This window comes from Hevea brasiliensis, chromosome 13, assembly GCF_030052815.1.
Source record: "Hevea brasiliensis isolate MT/VB/25A 57/8 chromosome 13, ASM3005281v1, whole genome shotgun sequence".
Classification (NCBI taxonomy): Eukaryota; Viridiplantae; Streptophyta; class Magnoliopsida; order Malpighiales; family Euphorbiaceae; genus Hevea; species Hevea brasiliensis.
The window spans coordinates 87,071,174-87,091,904 of record NC_079505.1 but is presented as its reverse complement, the minus strand read 5'-3'; the positions used below and the strand labels follow the sequence as shown (position 1 = coordinate 87,091,904).

General features: G+C 34.7%; 2 protein-coding genes and 1 pseudogene across 2 annotated transcripts; 1 reads left to right on the top strand and 2 right to left on the bottom strand.

Moving 5' to 3' along the window:
* The first annotated feature begins 368 nt into the window (after positions 1-368).
* Positions 369-3,189, top strand: LOC131172226 (pentatricopeptide repeat-containing protein At1g09410, mitochondrial-like; annotated as a pseudogene).
* Positions 3,190-17,301: 14,112 nt separating this feature from the next.
* LOC110658367 (uncharacterized) lies at positions 17,302-17,619 on the bottom strand. The gene has a single exon (XM_021815941.2). The coding sequence runs from the start codon at positions 17,617-17,619 to the stop codon at positions 17,302-17,304; it is 318 nt and encodes a 105-aa protein (XP_021671633.2).
* A 491-nt stretch (positions 17,620-18,110) lies between these two features.
* Positions 18,111-19,799, bottom strand: LOC110658396 (WD repeat-containing protein RUP2). Its single transcript, XM_021815978.2, has one exon. The coding sequence runs from the start codon at positions 19,628-19,630 to the stop codon at positions 18,461-18,463; it is 1,170 nt and encodes a 389-aa protein (XP_021671670.2). The 5' UTR covers positions 19,631-19,799; the 3' UTR covers positions 18,111-18,460.
* Between the last annotated feature and the right edge of the window lie 932 nt (positions 19,800-20,731).

Sequence of the window (20,731 nt, the reverse complement as noted above, 5' to 3'; positions counted from 1 at the left end):
AATATCGTCGCCATATACCACAGATATTTGACAACCTGATCTTCTTCTTGACTTGGATTTTGATCCTACTGGTTCATGGAGCTTCATTTTCCATGGTTTCCTCAAGAAAGATAACCCTATCATTTACTGCATGATTCTTGCGACGAACAAACTCAAGCTATCCCACTGAAAGGACCTGCCCTACGGTTTCATTTCGCTGGATTGAGCAGGGAAAGATCCATTCTTGGCCGCTCTGATCGTGGACGTTCATGTCTATGAGTTTTCAGTAGGAATTTTCCACTTTCGATTGAAAGTTAAAAATCTGATAATCTACGTATGCCTCATAATTCAGTAATTTTACAACTGAAAATTTCAAATTTATAGCCAAAATGTATATTCCAACATCTGAAACAAATCCATGCCTTCATCGTTACAGCTTCTCCCACCCAATGCATCCAATTCTTCTGCAAATTCCCTCGTCGAAGCTCAGAATTGGGGAATATTCAAATCTCATCTTCTTCCACATGGGTCATGATTTTAACACAGAAATCTTGCTATGGAAAGTCATGATCAGAGGATAATCATGTGTTAAACTCCTGCTGCGAACTGGGCCACTATAGAAAAGGGAAGAGAGTGCATTCCCATATTAAAGTCTGAATTTGAGTCCAGCTTTGCAAGCGCTCATTCCTTTTTAACATGTATACAAAAATGCCTGCCTCTCTTCACATGTGTATGCCCGAGAATTACAAGTTAAGAGATGTGTCACGACCCGAAATTCTGAGCCGTGACCGGCGCATGATTTAAGTATTTTTAAATCATGCACGCTTTATCAGAGTATCTTGAATAAATATATTGTCACTTACTAATAAAAAAAAATAGACAAAGTCCAAATAAACAAAATACTGAATAAACATCATAAATATCCCATAAGTAAACTGTAGAGTCTCTACAGATTTCAAATAAAACTTAAACTGTTCAATAAACTAAATTAATTATTAGCCAGAGGAAACATGAATTCGGGCATACCATGAGAACAAATCAAAGATTGTCTCTCTCCAGAAAATGGACTGAATATTTGGATCAGCTGCAGAATTCTACTGATCTGAAACAGATAACAGACAGAGAAAACGTGGTTTGAGCTAATACTCAGTGAATGATAATTATAGCATACAACGGAACAGGAACAGACAGACGCTTGATTAATTTCATAATAAATTTTCTATTCAATAAAATCATGCTCATGCTGTCAAAATCATTAATAAAATAATTTCATAAAACATATATATAAAAGAAATTCATTCATTAAAAATTTTATGTTACAGTGCACCAGGGTGATGATACCCCACATCACCAAAGGTCAGATGGTAAGCGCATTACCAGATATTAGATACTTCCCTCCTCCTTCACAGATATCAATGTATATGATACTAATACAAACCATAAATTGTAATGATGCATGACTCGACAATGCAACCTAATACCGTGATAGTCTACACGGTGGGGCCAAATAACAGAAACAGATACTAGACACAGGTACCAATTCAAAACAGAAAATCAATTTGTACAAATCAATTAAAATCAATAAAAAATTTCAGATAGAAAATAATAGCTGATAGTGCAATTTCAATAGTTTATTTCAATAATTTCAGAGAGTCAATAAAATCAAATCAATTTCAAATCAATTCAGTGTAATACATCGGTCAATTTTATAGTCAAATATCAATCAATATAAATATATTAAAGGCCTGTTCTCGGAATTCTAATGGCTCTAAGAGATAGTTGACAAAATCAATTATTTAATCAAAATCGAAATAAAATTCAATAATAAAATAAAACTCTAGAAAATCACATGTAAAATAATTGTTAAAATACTGATTTAAAATTTCATTTGATAACAAATTTAATCTGAGAAATTTTAAAAGGAACTAAAACAGTGTCATGTACTATAATTACCACTCACCTGGAACCTCCAAAACAATAGCTAAATTCAATAAAAGATAGACAATTTCAATTGACTGATTAAATATTCAAATCTCCTACACACCTAAAATATTAAAGAAAAATATCAAATAATAAAAAAATAAAATAACTTTAATATATATATATATAATCTAAATTGAAGGTTACTATCTCACAAGAATCATGATCAACCCAATTCAATATCAATAGTCTAAGAGAAAATAAATTTCTAGAGTAGTTGTAACAAATCAAGGAAAGAATATAAAATCAAATTCTCCCATTATTGAATAAAGAATAAGAATTTTTACCTTGAAAACAGAATAGAGAAGTAAAAATTTAGGGATTCTCTGTTTAGAGTATTTGATAGAAAAAGGAGGTGGCAAACAGGTTTTAAGAGCAAAGTTTAGCAGAAGAAATTATTAGGGTAAATAAAATCAAATAAAAATTATTATTGAACTGGATTGTTCAGATTACAAATATATGTTTAATTTCAAAAATAATATATATATTTAAAAATAAATAAGTAGACCATTCAATAAAATATATTTTTTTATATTTTATTAAATTATTGTTAGTTAATTAAAATAAAATAATAATAAATAATAAATATATATGAGTTTCCACGTGATGCCAGCTCGATGATTTTCGCAAGATTTTCCATGGTATGCGAGACGGTTGTTCGAAGTTATGCCAGATAGGATGTTTCGTGGAAGTCTATGATTTCAGGTTGTGTAAAAACTGGAAATGTAGAAAATGCAAGAGAAATGTGTGGGTGAATGCAGAGAAAAACGTTGTTTCTTGGACTTTGATGAAAGGAGCGCATGCTGATACAGGCGACCTTGAAGCAGCTTTTTGAGAAAATGCTACATAGGAATGTGCTTTCTGGGAATTCAGTGATTTCTAGTTATACCAAACATGGGAAATTTGTCGAAGCATTGAATATTTTTGTCCAAATGCAATCAGAAGGTGTGATTCCGGATGGATATACCATTGGTTCTGTTTTGTCAGCATGTTCAAACTTAGGAGATCTAGTTGGACACTTCTCTCAATGGAAGTCATGGTAGGGACTGCTCTCACAGAAATGTATGCTCATTGTAGAGATGTCAATTAGAAGTTTGTCAGTTTTTTCCAAACAAAGATGTTTTTGGCTGGAATTTTATGATAAAATCTTTAGCCATCAACGGAAGAACTAAAGATGCTATGAAGATTTTCTGCTTGATACGAAGGCCACGACTGAAGCCAATGACTTAGCAAAAGTTGAATACCACCAAATATAAAGATGAAGCACGACAATCATTCACTACATTGGATACCTAATCAACCAACTTAAAAATGTCTTATGAGGTACCATTAACTTGAAAATTCAGTTACGAAATAAAATATTATTTCTTTCTCAGCAAACCGACTAGAGCTGGGGGACAAAAAGGTCATATATGCCATGTTAAAAGAAGCAACTAGGGGTAGAAGAGTGGAGCCAACAAAAAGCAGAAGTTGAAGAATCAAGGATGAAGCATTCCACTGCACGTACTGTTAAGCATGCTTTCAGTGAAGAAAGGAAGTTGGGGGGCGCCCTAAAGATCAAAGGAAATAATTCAGTCAAATGAACTTTCATATGCATTGAATTTTCAACTGTTGGATCAGATGAAAGATTCCAATGCAACAGCTGATAACTTGTGTGCACGTAAGCACATGCACTTAATCAGTTTCCAAAGAAAAATAACAAAGAACCCTATGCAGTGCTTTGCCCGGGCTTCATCCTAACATGCACCAGTCTTAAGTCATTATGCAAAGTCCATCCAGCATTTAAAATTGTGTAATATTTCATAAAGTGAAACAGCAAATCAAAATTCAAAGTTAGCAGACACTCCGGCATGACCATACCTTCATATTGTCATAGAGTTCAAACAATGGGACAGCAAGAAGTTTTAAATTTTCGGGCACGACGTACTCTCTTTCACATAAGTGAACAAGGAAACGCTTCTTGCACCCTGTGTTGGCAAAAATGGGCAGAAAAGTAGATAAATATAATCATTCAGTAGAGAAAATAGATCAGGTCTAGTTTTAGCTTTCTTTTTAGGAGAATTGCCTAAGTCTTGATGCTTTTACTTTATACCGAGTTGATGTAGGACAATAAATTCCCTCACACCTAAGCATGTGTGAAGTTTATAGGACAAAATGTTTGTGAGCGGCTCAAAATCGAGACAACTCGACTCTCAAAGCTAGCTTAAGAGGAAGATTGTCAAAGTTGTTAAATTTAGCACTCTTTACCTTATCCCCGATTTTGTAGGACTCCTACATGCAAATTTCCTTAGTTTGATAATCTTAGGCTTTGTTATGTGGGCAAGGCAATATAGATGCGTGGTCGCCTCAAAGTTAGGTCTCCACCAAACGTCCTCACATTCACCAATCTATGAGAAGATGCCAAGTGGTAAAATACATATCAGAAAAATGCTAATATTCAAAATTCTTATTAACCTAGTTAGTTCATAAAAATCAGAGGGAGCATGGATTCCAACAATAAGCATATGTTTTATATCTTTTTTTTTTTTTTTGTTCTCTTCCTGCCCCCTCTCTTTTTTTTTTTTTTTTTTTTTCAGATTTAACTTTCGTATGTTTCCCCCACTCACATTAGTTCATAACATCTTTGTTTTAAGCCCTCACTCAGAACTTAAATAAAAGAGGAAAGAAACACCTATCAATCTGGCAGTCTGGCACCCAAGCAGGTGAATTAGCATCAAGCTTGCTGCTTAGTTTTGTTTCAAACCCTCAATCTCTCTGTTACATATGCAAGGAAATTTTACACAACACAAAATATCTGGAACAAATGTTAAAAAAACAACACAATCTCAATGAAGACAAGACAATATAACCGTAATTGTAAAAGAACTAAGAAATTTTGGAATAAGAATTCTGATGTTTATTGCCCCAGAAATCAAAGATATATATAAAAAATTATAGTTAACAAATAGGTTCCTAATTAAGCTAAACTACCAAAATTGTATCAGAATCATACAACAAAAGGTAAGAACAGATATGCACACAAAAATTCTTAAACAAATGCCCTAAATAAATGCAAAATAAGTGGCAACTAACAGCTTCCTTTCCAACACCCCCCCTCAAGTTGGAGCATGGAGATCTCGAATACCCAACTTGCGAAGAAAAAAGTCAAACTGATCATTTCCCAACGCCTTTGTGATGATATCCGCAGGTTGCATTGAACTACGTATATAATCTGTTGGAATGTTACCATTCAATATCTCATCACGGATAAAATGACAGTCCACTTCAATATGCTTGGTACGTTCATGATAGACAGGATTAGCAGCTATATGCAGAGCTGTCTGACTATCACAATACAAATTCATAGGTTTAGTATGCGCCACACCAAGAGAATTCAATAATCCTTTCAACCATTAGTTCACAAGTTGTAGTACTCATAGACCGATATTCAGCTTCAGCGGATGAGCGAGACACTGTCTGTTGCTTTTTAGTCTTTCACGAGATAGGGGATTCACCCAAAAGAATAAAATAACCGGTCAAAGACCATCTCGTCAAAGGACAGCTAGCCCAATCAGAATCACAGTAAGCAATTTGAGATCACAATTGGCATGCAGTAGTATACCCTGACCTGGATTTCCTTTCAAATAATGCACAACTCTAACAGCTGCCTCCCAATGAGTTTTCTTTGGTTGTTGCATGAACTGAGCAAGAATATGCACACAATAAGATAACTCGGACCGAGTTATTGTTAGATAAATAAGCCGTCCCACCAGACGCCTATACTGAGCAGTGTCATCCATATCATCACTCTCGGTAATGGCTAGCTTGTGATTTCGTTCAAGAGGAGTTTTAGCCGGCTTGCAACCCAGTAATCCAACTTCTGAAATTACGTCCAACGCATACTTACGTTGACACAAGACAATACCATTCGAGTTTCTGGCTACTTCAATCCCTAAGAAAAATTTCAGCTTCCCTAAGTTTTTTATATGAAAGCAACGACTCAAATAGTTCTTGAATTTTTATACAGTGGAAACATGATTGCTGGAGATAATAAGGTCATCCACATAAATAAGCACATTCAATTGAACAGTCCCAGCTCGAAAAGTGAACAAAGAGTAATCTGAATATGATTGCTGAAATCCATAAGCTTTCAGAGATGTAGCCAACTTCGCAAACCAACATCTAGGTGCTTGCCGCAAACCATATAGAGATTTCTGGATTTTACAAACCTTCCCTGGTGATTGAGAAGGAAATCCAGGCGGCATCTTCATGTATACCTCTTCCTCCAAATCACCGTGTAAGAAAGCATTTTGGACATCCATCTGATAGAGTTTCCAATTCTTTGTAGCCGCAACAGCAAGAAAGGTGCGCACAGTAACCATTTTTGCTGTAGGAGCAAAAGTCTCCTGATAATCTATGCCTTCAACTTGATTATTTCCCAATATCACTAACCGTGCCTTATATCGTTCAACACTTCCATCAGAATTGTATTTAATTTTGTATACCCACTTGCTTCCTATTGCTTTCTTCCCAAATAGCAGATTTTCAATTGTCCATGTAACATTATCCTCCAAAGCCTGTATTTCTTTTCTCATAGCTGCTCTCCACCATTCATCCTTAACTGCTTCTGCATAAGAGCTTGGTTCATGTCCTATAGTAATGGCTGCCAAAAAACATCGGTGTTGTGCAGAGAATTTATCATAACCCACATAATGTGCTACAGAGTAAGGCGTACCTGAGGAATCAGATTGGGAAGGTGAGCATATCGATGGGCTTGTTTTGATGGCGTTTGTCACATAATCCTTCAAACGAACACTAGGTTGCTTGGCCCTTTGTCCCCTACCTAGTTGCTCTTCAACAACTTCACCTCTATCCACTCCCTCACTGTTTTCATGGATCAATTCTTCCGTTTTAGGATTCACCTCACTTTCTCTACCCACACTTTCATCGTGCTCATTTCCCAAGTTGTTCTCTAAACCATCAACTTCATCACCCAACTCCTCAACTCCATTTTTAATGAGTTCATCACCCTTTGTTTTCTCATTTGCATATGGAAATTCTGTTTCAGCGAATACCACGTCTCTTAATACAAAGTATTCTTTAGTTTCCAAATCATAAAATCTCCATCCCTTCTTTTCAAATGGATACCCAACAAAAACACACCTACGACTTCTACTACCAAATTTATCTTTATCCCGATTCAGATTATGCGCATAGCACAAACAACCGAGAACCGGAACGTGTTTGTAAAAAGGTACTTTCCCAAAGAGCATCTCATATGGGGTTTTACCATTTAATAACATAGATGGAGTCCTATTAATCAAATATCCGGTTGTAAGTGCACATTCTCCCCAAAATTCTATGGGTAAATTTGCTTGGAAACGCAAGGCTCGGCCATTTTGTTGAGGTGTTCCTACACAAGAAGTCTGATGCAACATCCCTTGTTCATCAAAATATTCTTTCAAGCACATAAGTTCACTTCCGTTATCACTTCTGACAATTTTCACATTTTTTTCAAATTGGCGTTTAACCATCACAACAAATTTCTTAAGAACATAAGCTACTTCTTATTTTCCATTCAGCAAATATATCCAAATAGCACGAGAGTAATCATCAACAATTGTTAAGAAGTAAATTGCTCCACAAGAAGTTGGGACTCTATAAGGTCCCCACAAATCACAATGTATCAATTCAAAACAACCATTAGCTTTATTGTCACTAGAAAAGAAAATCTCTCTTGTTTGCTTTGCTCTAAAACAAACTTCACAAGTTTTATTAATTTTCCTAATTATGCTACCAGCTTCTGGAATTAACTCTACCACCTTATAAGAAGGATGATCCATTCTCTTATGCCAAAGCTTAAAAAACCCCACATCAGTTACCTTGCAAGCATGTACCGATGTCACTCCCTTGAGAAAGTACAGCCCCTCGCGTTGCTCACCCGCTCCAATCAGGTTCCTCGAATTTAGGTCCTGTATAGCACAAATTTTGTTAGTGAGTTGAATAACCAAATTTGAATCATTAAGTAGTTGTGATACAGAGATCAGATTGCAATTCAAATTTAGCACATAAAGGACTCGTTGCAATTTCAAGTCTCCTCCAAGTAACACAGTTCCTTCTTTCACTGCCAAGGTCTTTTCTTCATTAGGTAACCTGACTGAGTATGACACAATGTCAAGCAATTCACTCAAAAATGCCAACTTTCCTATCATATGATGGGAAGCTCCTGTGTCAATAATCCAAGGAAATATTCTTTGCGTACCTGTCAGCCTCTCATTGCCACCATTCAGACAAGAATTCAACATGCCTAGCAAAGTAGCCCACTGCTCTTTATTTAATCTACTAAGACCCTTTCGATCTGAATCTGTCATAATTCCACGCCCATCATCAACTCCAGTTGCTTGTGTGGCATTGGCACAAGCAACTCCTCCCTTGCTACGTCTTGCTCCATTGCCACGCTTTTGACCACCTCCTCGTCCAACAGAAGTTCCACGTGGTCTATTACCCCACCATTCTGGATAACCTATCAGCTGGAAATAACTTTCAGCATCATGTCCCTCTCGGTTGCAATTAGAACAAATTGAGGATTTGTCTTTATCCCCCCCTGAATTTCGACTTCCTGCTCGAATTGCAAAACTCATAGGATTGCCTCTTTCTTCCTTAGTTCGTGTCATAGTTCGCACCCGCTCTTGCTGAACAACCATAGCATATGCACGATTCAAATTGGGCAAGGGTTCAGTGCTCAAAATATTAGAGTGCACTGTTCCGTATCCTTCTTCATCCAAGCCCATAAAAAACTGATGAACTCTCTCTTCTTTATGCTTTCTTTCCAATTCGATGGTAAGATTGCATCTGCAGCCTGCACAGATACACACTGGTATCTGATCATAGTTGTTTATTTCATCCCATAATGTTTTGAGTCTTCCGAAATAGGACACGATCGGTTGACCTTCTTGCCTACAATTCGCCAGATCCGATCTTAATTGCTGCATTCGTGGACCATTCCCAATCGAGAACCTCTGTTTAATATCCTTCCACAGTTCCTTTACGTTCTCCATGTGAGAGATGGTCGAGTGAAGCATCGGTTCAATGGTGTTAAACACCCAAGAAACAAGCATAGAGTTAACCGTCCACCAATCTTAGAGTTCCACTGAGTCATCTGCTGGTTGCTTAACAGATCCATCAATAGAACCATATTTCTTTTTAGCCCGCAATGCAGTCTGCATAGTTCGCGCCCATTTTTCGTAATTCTCGCTCTTCAACTGAACTTGGGTAATCAAGTTACCTAGGTTGTCATTCGAATTCAGTGTGTAAGAACTAGAAGTTTTCTTCCCTGATCCAGAACTCTCATTTTTCTTTTCATCAGCCATGGCTTTGATACTATGTAAAAGAACTAAGAAATTTTGGAATGAGAATTCTGATGTTTGTTGCCCCAGAAATTAAAGATATATATAAAAAAATTATAGCTAACAAATAGGTTCCTAATCAAGCTAAACTACCAAAATTGTATCAGAATCATACAACAAAAGGTAAGAACAGATATGCACATAAAAATTCCTAAACAAATGCCCTAAATAAATGCAAAATAAGTGGCAGCTAACAGCTGCCTTTCCAATAATAATAGAAAATAAATAAAGAATAGTAGAGCTATACCATTCTCTCCTGGCTTTAGACGCTCACACGACAGTTTGTAGAATTTTTTTTTCTTTTTCTTTTTGTGTTTTCAATTCGTAGAAGAAGTATGTGAAGATGATTATGCTCCTTTTCCTACAAGATCAACTATATAATGAGCCAAGAGAGGGGAGAGAACTTCTAGACCTTTATGTTGAAAAATGTTACTTGATGCATTTTTTTTTTCAACCAAAGGATGCCACAAAATTTTGAGAGGGAAGATTAGATAGTTACAGTCTATCGAATAATCTTTAGCTTAGTACAAAACATTGGACAGACTAGAGAAATTGTCGAAAGATCTTTAACTTTTTTTTTTTTGGGTGGGGGTATAAAAGTTGAGATGAACATAGCTCGTCTAACTGTCTAAGATAAGACTCCAAGCAAACAAGGCCAATAATACATCAAAAAAATGGAAAATCAAATAATTGCCAACAAAAAGTGAGAAAATACAGAGAGACACACTGAGGATCCTGCAGATAAATGTCTTTATGGAAAGATTATTGTAGATGAATGGTGCTTTTCAAATTTAAGTCATTGTTGAGCTGAACTTAGGAATCAAAATTAGCCACTCAAAATAAAGAGGAGTTATCCTGAAAGCATGGGCCAATTACACTGGTATAAAACAAAGGCTTAGCCACAAAAATTATTCTAAGATTGCCAAACTTTTCAATTGTCAAGAACATTGAGGTGCAGTTTTTGCAAGCACAGGAGGGCAGATATCCAAATTAGAAATACGATAGAGGGAGGGAGAGAATATTGTTATGGAAGAATGGAGATTACAACTTCAATACTAGAAATATAATTCTACCTTGATGATGGACCAACTTGCAAGTCAAAATCTATATCAACTTTCATTCCATGATGAGTATAAAAGGCCACAACAGAACACACACCTCAACCTATTCTTTTTAGCTTATAAGGAAATACCAAGTGCTAACAATTATCAGCTGCTGGATGCACAAGGTATATATATACTTTAAATCTCCTTGAACGGAAGTACAAGGTACATAAATTGATTGTTTAGAACCTGAAACCGTCATAGAAAAAAGACAGAGAAAGAGCTAGCGGACAACTAAATTGAGTTTATTATCTATAATTCATAATTGTTTTAATTTAATAAAAAAAAATCACATTTTGGCTTCATATTGTGTAAATCCGAGGATAAGTACGAATGCATAATACAATTAAGTTCATTCTGCAATTGGTCAAGACAGATTCAAACAAGAGCAATATGAAACATACCACCAAAATTGCTTCGAAACTTGTCCTCATCCCTTCATTTATTAGCTGTAACACAGAATCAACAGCAATAATCAAAATCCAGCACATTTATGCAGGAAAGCCAGTAGAATCATCAAATTCACAACTTCCATTTGTCATGGTTGTTAAATTGCATTGAAAAGTTTGTCCACGCCTGGAATCCAAAGCCATATTTAGCCGGTTTTTATTTGTGAGAGTTTCAAATGATTCCGGACCAAAACACTCGCAGCTTTTACCTCTTCATAAACCGGAGTTTTCTTATCATCTGAAGGCAATTCTTTTCACCACAGGATTCTTCGAGTATTTAATAGAATACTTTGTTAAATGAATTGAATTCTTGCAAAATCATATCGTTCTTGGCATGAATTCATTTCTTTCAAAATGTTTTTTTTTTAAATTAAAAGAATTGAACTGATTTAATTGAATTGAATTCTTTCATTTTTAGACTTCCAAAACACACCCTATTTGATGAATAAAATAGACATACAAAACCAAAAGAAAAATAACAAATATAAATGATTCCTTCAGCGATCTTTCACTGGAATTAATAAGAAGGCCAACGTTTAACTAGGGTTTTCAATTGTTCTATTGTTACAGTTGGAAAGAAAGCAAGAGAGAGCGCTTACTTGACTTTCATGCTAGCAATACGATTAGCGACAGATGTATCTTTCACCTTGGGCTCTTTGGTGTCGTATGTGTAACTCGACAGAGGATAGATGTTCACCACCGATGAGTTCTCCATCCCTATATCAGATCAAGATTTAGTTCTTTATCTTATTTTCTCTCTAATAAAATGAAGAGGAGTCCCTCTGCGTGATATGTTCAGAAAGAAGGCAGGGAGGTAGAATGGAGGGAATATGGATTAGAGAGAGAGATTCAAATAAGATACATTCGGTGTGTACTAAAAAAATAATAATAATAATTAATATGATATTGATTTATTTGGTAAATTATTTTTTTATTTTATGTTATAATTAATATGTGAACTTTTATATTTTAAAAAATATAACTAATATTTTTAAATTTTAATTTTTTATAAGTAATTTTTGATTTTATTGTATTTTTGTTATTTTGTCCATTTTCTCAACTCTTACTATTAACAAAAAGTAAAAATATTTTAATATTATTCAAGATAAATTATTATTTCATTTTTAAATTTTTATAATTATGAATATTTATTGTTTTTATCTATTGATTAATGGTTAAATTAATAAAAATAATGGAGAAACAAAAATTTATGATGAAATAAATTTTACAAATGTTTTCATCTATTTTTAAAAATATATAAATTTAAATTTAAATTATAATTTAATGCATGAATTGGAAAAAATAATTTATCTATATAATTTTTATTTTATGACCTTATTTGGGAAGTGGAGATATTTTAAAATTTGTCATAATATAACTAATGAGATGAATTTATAACTTATGGGCAATATATAAATGTAGGAATTTTCACAGTAAAAATAAAATAAAATCAATGAAAGGCATAAAAGTAGAAATGACTCATAAATTAATATTGTTAAAGTTTTGATTTAAATATGGTGTTAAATTTATGAGTGTGTTCATTTACATTATTCATAAAAAAAAAAATTCTAAATTTCTAACAAATAATATCAAAATTAATGATTTGATGGGAGCAAGAGAAACAGTCGATAAATTAGCCATGAGAAGGTAAAATTTCATACTTCAAGCGTTGGTGTAAGAACTTGTCAAGAGGGATTGAAGCGTGGTGTTATCAATTGAATAAAAACAAGAATATAAATTCTCATGTCGGGGATCAAATCAATAAAAAATTATGCACAACCACAAATTGAGAGAAAAATTTCGAATTCAAATTCTGAATCCTTTTGGTAGGTATATCTCCTATTGGTTTTACTTTTTTTACATATTGGTGGTGGAAGCTCATCCAGGATTTTAATACTGATACAAATTTTCTTTGTCTCATTACTACTGCTTGTTGGATTATATGGAAGGTGAGATATAAAGTTATTTTTGAAAATTTTATTCCAAATCCGATAGTTGCATCTCGCAATACTGCTTCTATGGTCTTTGAGTAATCTTAGGTTCAAAGGGACAGTAGAGAGAATATTGTGGTGCCAAGCAATATTGCTAACCCAAATAAGTGGCTTCGACCTCAAAGAAGGAGTTTAAAATTCAATTGTGATGCTGCCTGGAACGAAGATGAAGCTATAGCTCATATAGTAGTAGTGGCTAGAAACTGTTCTAGTGCTTTGATCAATAATTTGGCTAAAAGAGTTGGGACCATGTCTCCTTTGGATGCTGAAGCTAAATGTGTTTTGAAAGCTTTAAAATTGTTTAGGGGCATGGAAGTTGTGGAAGCTATAATAGAAATGGACTCAGCTGTAGTATATGATGTCAGAAAAAACAGAGGGAGTGATACCAGTTGGGATATCAAAGCCACTGTCAATGCCATTTTAGCTACGGTCAATTTATGCCCTTTCATTTCATTCTCTCAAGTTTGAAGGTCAGCCAATACTACAGCAAACTGTGTGGCAAAACTCTGCGTAAAAGGAAAGCTTAGTATTAATTAGCTTTTTGTTCTCCCTTAAGAGCTTTTGCATTTTTTGAGTTTGGATGCCCAAGGGGCCTTGTAAATGCACTTATTGCAAATTAAAAAAAAAAAAAAAAAAAAAAAAAACCCAAAATAGGAGAAGAGCAACATATTTTTTATAAATATATTTTTTCATTTATTCTAGTTAAGATATCCATATCATAGGGTGTGATAAAATTTTTACGCTGGTATTCTAGTTAAGATATAATTTGAAAATTTTTTTAATTTTGAAAATGAATTTTAATATTACTAATTAAAATTAATTAATTTTTTTATAAATAATCTTATTATAAAAATAAATAAAAATTATTTCAAAAATAGATATGGTGGACTTTAACAATATTATACCATTTTAGATACAATATTTACATTAGTTTCCAAATGATTTATCTTTTAAACTCAGCTAATTTTTATCGCCTGTCCCAGAGTTTGGTCTCATATTTCACTTTCATCTCTTAACATCAATTTGCTACTAAGAAATTTTAAACTTAAATTTTGTTTTAATAAAATCTCTCTAACCAGTTTTAGCAAATTTTTAGATTAAACAAATAATGAAATTATCTTTTTACTTTCTTTCTCTCACATGCAAAAAACACTAGCTATTGTAATTACTATTTGGATCTATCACAAAAATACCAATGTCATCACAATGATTTAATTTACTTCTTGGAAAAGGAGGAGGATTTACCCATCACCAAAAATGTTGAAACTGTATTTGTAGAATTTACACTATAGTTTAGAGAGATTTTTTTTAATCTGAAAATCTGCTACTATAGGTTATAGGGATTTTTTATGAAATAAAATTAAAGTTTAAGAATTTTTAGTAACAAATTGAAATTAAAGGATAGAAGTGAAACAATGGATAAAGTTCAAGCAAAAGTTATAAAAATTACTCTTTAAACTCTTTCTGATGAGGGGCTTGGACAATAAGGCAGAATATTTTTTTTTAACTAATTTTAATTTCTAATAGTCCTAATTTATCTAGGACATATTGCGAAGACTTCCAGCAACTATAGAGATTATATTAGAATTAATTACAAAGTCTCCTATTATATTTAGAACTTATTAATGTTTACCTACTTTATCTAGGATTTAATTTTCTTATTTAATTTATATTTTTTTATTGTGTTTTACTTTATCTAAATTTTCTAGATTTATATTCCTATTAGGTTTAGGAGTCTAAAAACATTATAAATACCCTTATTTACATGTAATTTGAAGATATATTATTATTAATTAAAAATTAAGTAGAGGTTTCTTTATTTATTTTCACTCTTGTGTATGGAGTGTGTTTCTATTTGAGTTTCACACTGTGTCAGGTCGTATCAGAGCAAGGATGGCAACTGGCAGTGATGATAATAATGGCCCTCACGATGGTGATCGAAGAGCTAGAGCCCTTGAACCAAGGATGAAGTGCTACAATGATTGGAGTAGCATTTGGAGCAATTACTAGAGCAACAGGTGGACCACAAATTCGGGTGCATAGAAAGATGTTTTGAAGAAATTATAGGCTAACTTGACACTTTAGAAACCAATACAAGCAAGGATTGGGTGGCAAATAAAAGGCTAAGAGATGGTGCAGCTCGTGGTGACCCTATTTATCAACCAATTCCTACTCATAGGCAATATGTCTATGATGAAGACTTGAAAGAGGAGGATGTCTATTATCCCCATGATTATCCTAGGCATTGGCGGTAAGGTGATTATGGGAGAAGAGGTGTTCATGGTTATGATGAGTGGGAGAACAAGGATTTTCGACTCAAAGTTGATGTTCCCAACTTCAATGGGAGTTTCAACATCGAAAAATTTCTTAATTGGATAGTTGATGTGAAAAGATTCTTCGATTACATGGAGACAGCTCCAGAAAGGAGGGTGAAAGTAGTAGCATGTCGGTTGAATGGTGGTGCTTCTGCTTAGTGGGAGAGATTGCAATCTAGGAGTGAGAGAGAAGGCAAGGGATCAGTTTGAACTTTTTATCGGATGAAATATTTGCTACAACAAGAGTTTTTGCCTCCATATTATGAATGAATTCTCTTCCAATAATACCAAAGGTGCCAACAAGGTAACCAAACGGTTCAAGAATTCATGGCTGAATTCATGAGGTTGGCTGAAAGAAATAACCTTCATGAATCTGAAGGACAACAAATTGCAAGGTATTTGGAGGGACAAAGCTGTCCATTAAGAACCGAATTAGAGTTCAAGTATTGCAGACCTTATTCGAGGCTAAGAATATGGCGTTAGAGGTGGAGATGATGAAGTATGAAAGGGTGCTCCATGATTCTTATCCAAGGTATGATGAGGACAACGAACGGGCTGTAGTTGGGAAAGAGGAAGAGAAAGGTTCCCATGGTGCTCTTATTGTTGCCAAGGGGAAGAAGACAAGCAATGAAAATCCAACAGGTTGTGTTAATAAGGCATCAAGTTCCAATCTCCCAAAAGGTAAAAATCCCTATGTTAAACCAACTCCTAATAAATGTTATAGATGCAATGAAGAGGGGCATAGGTCACATGAATGTCCAAGAAGGAAAACTGTGAATTTTATTAAAAAACAAAGGGAATTTTGTTGTGAACCCGAAGAAGGTGAGGATGAGGATGATGATTTTGAATTTAAAGAATCCCTGGGAAAGAAGTTGATGTTCTTGCAAAATGTTGAGGAAGAATCATCAAATATTCATGAAGAATTGGAAGGAAAACAACTTGAGGTTACAATTGGAGCCTTAGTTGTACCGCCTCAAACCATGGTGATTCTAAAAGAAAAATTAATTAACCCTTAATGTCCTATTGTTTCTATTGATTTTATTTGCCCAAGTGTTTTTGAGAAGACAAAGGTGGAGGTGAAGTTAATAAATTCAACCGTGTTCAATTCTCCATTGACTACCTCATCAAAGAAGGCTATATGGTGTACTTTTCTAAAGAAGTTCTTCATTCTTTTCCACTTCAAATTTTGAGGGAGGATTTATTCCAAGCGGGAGAGAATGGTGCTAGAGTTGTTTTGGCTGTGTTTTGGATCGTTTCAAGTTGTTATGGCTGTGTTTTGGATCGAGGATGAGTTTTTTTTTTCAAGTGGGAAAGTATGATGCGGGGCTTGGACAACAAGGCATAATATTTTTTTTTTAACTAATTTTAATTTCCAATAGTTCTAATTTATCTAGGACATACTGAGAAGACTTCAAGCAGCCGTAAAGATTATATTAAAATTAATTATGAAGTCTCCTACTTTATTTAGGACTTATTAATGTTTTGCTACTTTATCTAGGATTTAGTTTTCTTATTTAATTTATATCTTCTTACCGTGTTTTAGTGTATCTAAATTTCCTAGATTTATATTCCTATTAGGTTTAGAAGTCTAAAAACACTATAACTACCCTTATGTTACATGTAATTTGAAGACAAATTATTATTAATTAAAAATTCAGCGTCACTTTCTCTCTATGTTTGGTTGGAGGGAGACTCTCTTCCTCGTTCTTCTTTCCGACCCTTAATTCTGTTGTATAAGGCTACCTTTTTTTACCTCTTTGAGCAAGGGAATGCTGCCTTTCCCCTGACTCAATGTGTGAATTCCCTTTCCAACCAATGAGTTGTGTTGTAAATAGATTTTATTGGGCAAAACAGTCGGTAATTTAGGGAAGTGAAGATCTTGTAGCTCCTCTAAATTTATGTGTTTTGTGTTTGTTTTTCAATGTGTTGTGATTTTGCGTTCAGCCGGTGGCTTTCTTCAATTTTCTAGGGCTAGTGCTTATTGTGGTATGCTACCTGTGTTTGCAGCTCTTTGTTAGCCTAAGCTTGGTTTGGTTTTCCCTCTGAGTTCGCCCTGCAAGGAGGGTGCTTGAGATGTCATGAGGTGGGTACCTCAGGGGTCATATAAACGAGATGCTTTTGATAACCACCTGACCACCATTCCTGCTAGCTTGAACTGCTCCAAGAATGCCTTGATGGTTCTCCAGGTTACAATCAATAAGCACAAAGTCTGCTTCACTATAGTTGGTTAACAGAAGATTTTGAGCTTCTCCAATAACAAACTCAATGTGACAGGCATCCGAGCCTGGGACTTGTCTGGATATTTGCAATTCTTTGTGATCACGAAGGATGCAAATGACACGACCGCCAGTTTGGTGAGCTGCAGCCACTAGGGCTAGCATGGTGGAAATGGCAGAACCGACACATGCCACAACCATTAGTTGTGCATTATTGCCTGCTGCTAATGCTGAGATGAACTCAGCTGCATCTGGCTCTTTTGCCTTTTTGTCGTCGTTAAGCTCTACTCATCAACTCTTCTCACAAATCTCTAAACTTGGACATTTTGTTCGTTGTTTTGAGACCCTGGTGTTGTTTTTTGGAAGCCTATGCTTATGTGTGGTGATAGTCTTTGAAAATTTGCTATGTTTCATCTTGATCGCAGGGCTTTGTACTCTTCTAGATGGTGAAAGAAACTAGGTCACTGCCAATCCTCTCGTGGCTTCTCTATGTTAGCACTAGGTTTGTGATCTGTTGGGTTGCTATGCCTAAGTTTTAGTGAGGCTTTATGTTTTTTGAGCCTGTTCTTTTGTGTTTTAGTTTTTAGATTGAGCTTTGTATTTGAGCTTTCTGTTAAAGGATGGATCTTGTACTAAACTCTTATATTTGATGAATCTTCTATCGATTAAAAAAATTTAAAAGCAAAAAAAAATGAAATTTTAATAATTATGCACTATATATAAAAAGCTAACTCAAATCTTCCAACAAGAAAATAAATCTGAATCAGATTTCAAATTTGCCCCCTTCCCTAAACTGGAGCAATTATATCACCTCTGGCTTTTCTTAACGAAGTTACAATTTCAGTTAATTAAAAAGGAAGTAAGGAAAAAAAAAAAAAAAAGAAAGAAAGAAAATAAACTGGAGCCTCAAAAAAGCATATGATGACACGAGGAGTACAAGGAGGGCCAATTTGATACTACGCCAGCACCACTCACTAAGCTCATTAAAACAACTCATGGTCAGCCCATTTCCCAAAAAAAGCAGAAACAAAAGGAGATTCTTTTATCTTGAGCCAGTAGCTGTATCGATCTTCTTTTTGCCTTTAAAAACTTGCAGGACCCCATCTGATCCTCCTGCAACTAGTGTACATTCATCGTCCCCCACTTGCCTCCAACATACACAGCTTACAAACCCACGGTCGGCTATGCCTGGCTCGAACCCATGCATCCATATGGGTTCGCCCCACCTCTTGTCGTAAACGAACACTTGGTTGTTTTCCGATCCGCACCCTAATAACCCTCCATTTCTCCACATCGATAACCCAACAAAGTTCTTATTATTAACATGCCCCTTGTACGTGCGAATCATTTGGGAATCTTGTAAATTCCACAGCTTTAAGCACCCATCAATGCCTGCGGATACCAATGTAAGCTCATTCACAAACCTGACGTATGTCACGGTTTTCTCATGCCCATCTAGCACGAATGCCGGGTCTTTCATCATCCGGGTATCGTACCCGTATACCCTCCTGTCAGCGCATCCAACGGCTATCGTTGACCTGGTAGACGGATTAAACTCCACGCTACAGACGGCCCTCCGCGTCTCGCCGGGTTGAACTGTAGCTACACATCCACCGCCCTCACAACGTGGGTCCCACATTTGCATGGTCCCATCGTCCGATCCAGACGCACCAATCACCGGATCCCAATGCGAATAATCCACGCTCCATACCCGGCGACCACCATGCTCATCGCGTTCAAAGATCGGTACTCTTCTCTCAAGGTCATACTCCATGACAACTCCGTCGTAGTCTCCCGACGCTATAACCCGGCTATCGGAACCAGGTTTCCATCGGAGACTGCTAAGCTTAGCCGGGGTACATATGTAATATTCGCATACATTAGCATGGTCTAACAAAACCATATCGTGTCCATTTTGGCTACCTTCATGCGGTAGCAAAGACTTGAAGTTATAGATTCTTATCTTTCTGGCAATTCCACCCGTGGCAACGATGCTTTCAGACTGGTCGAATTCGATTACACCGAGGGCATCGGACCCAGCTCCATGGCTGCTTGATGAAACCACAGTCTCAAGACTGAAATCCCATTCACATCTAGCTCTTTCTTCTTCTTTGTCTTCTTCTTCTATGTGTTGCTCTATGATTTGGCTTTCTTCATGTTTTAGCGCTTCAACCCTAGTTGCAGGATGGAATTGATCAGACAGGTTTTTCATTGCCCATTCACCGTATCTCGTATAGATGTTAATGTTGCAAAGCTTTCAGCGTTTGGACCAGTGAAAGGTTCCCATAAATCTAGCAAAGTTTCCATAATTGCCGAGAATAGATAAATCGCCTAGTTATCCTCATCTTTTTTATTTTCTTTTTCTATTTTTGTTTTGTTTGTATTTTCATTTTCTCCATTGTCTTTATAAGATTTTGTTTTCCTTTTCAATAAAATAGCCCTTCGTATTACAAAATATTACAAAAATGCCATTCAGTTAACTGCCCTCTAATAAATAATTCGGATTTTACAATTGCTTAATGAAAAAAACCTCAACTTTTCATAATAAATGCTATATAATAACTATATTAATTAGCAAATTTTCTTTCACTTGTTGATAAGTATAAATTGTTTTTCTCTGCTTAAAATAATAATAATAAATAAGAAATAAAAATATTAATTTTTAAAATGAAAATATTATAAAAAAATATATTTTTTATTATTATAATTGATAAATAATGAAAATTATATTTATTTGTTTAATTAAAAGAATTGTTTTAGGCTTTATATGTATACGCATTTCAATTTCAAATTATTAAATAAGTTAAAATTATTATCAATATTAATAGTTTGAACTAAAATTAAAAGAACAAAATAAATTTGATTTGTTATTACGTCTTATGTAATTCTCTTTTTATTTTAACCAATAAAATTAAAATATATATATATATATATAAAATGAAGTGGGTATTTATGGTATTATATAAAATTAAAAATCAGTAAAATTGAATACAGAAATATTGGCTTACAAGGAAAGGGTATTAAATTATTATTCAATTAGTTTGGTAGACAAATTAAAAGATGGATGGAGTGTTGGTCGCTTTTGTGCCTCAACTTTGTGTATGGAATAGGTGTGTGGATACAGACCGTTTAGTTTCTGTAGTTTACGTGGTCTAAGCCAGACCTTTTGTCTCCACTTTTTCTCAATTTCATAACCTCCATCCAAAATTAATATCTCGTAGAGAAGAAGTACTATCCAAATACATATCGCATTGAATTTAAAAAAAGGACCCCAAAAAAAATTACTTATCAATAATTCATGCCAGAAATGTAT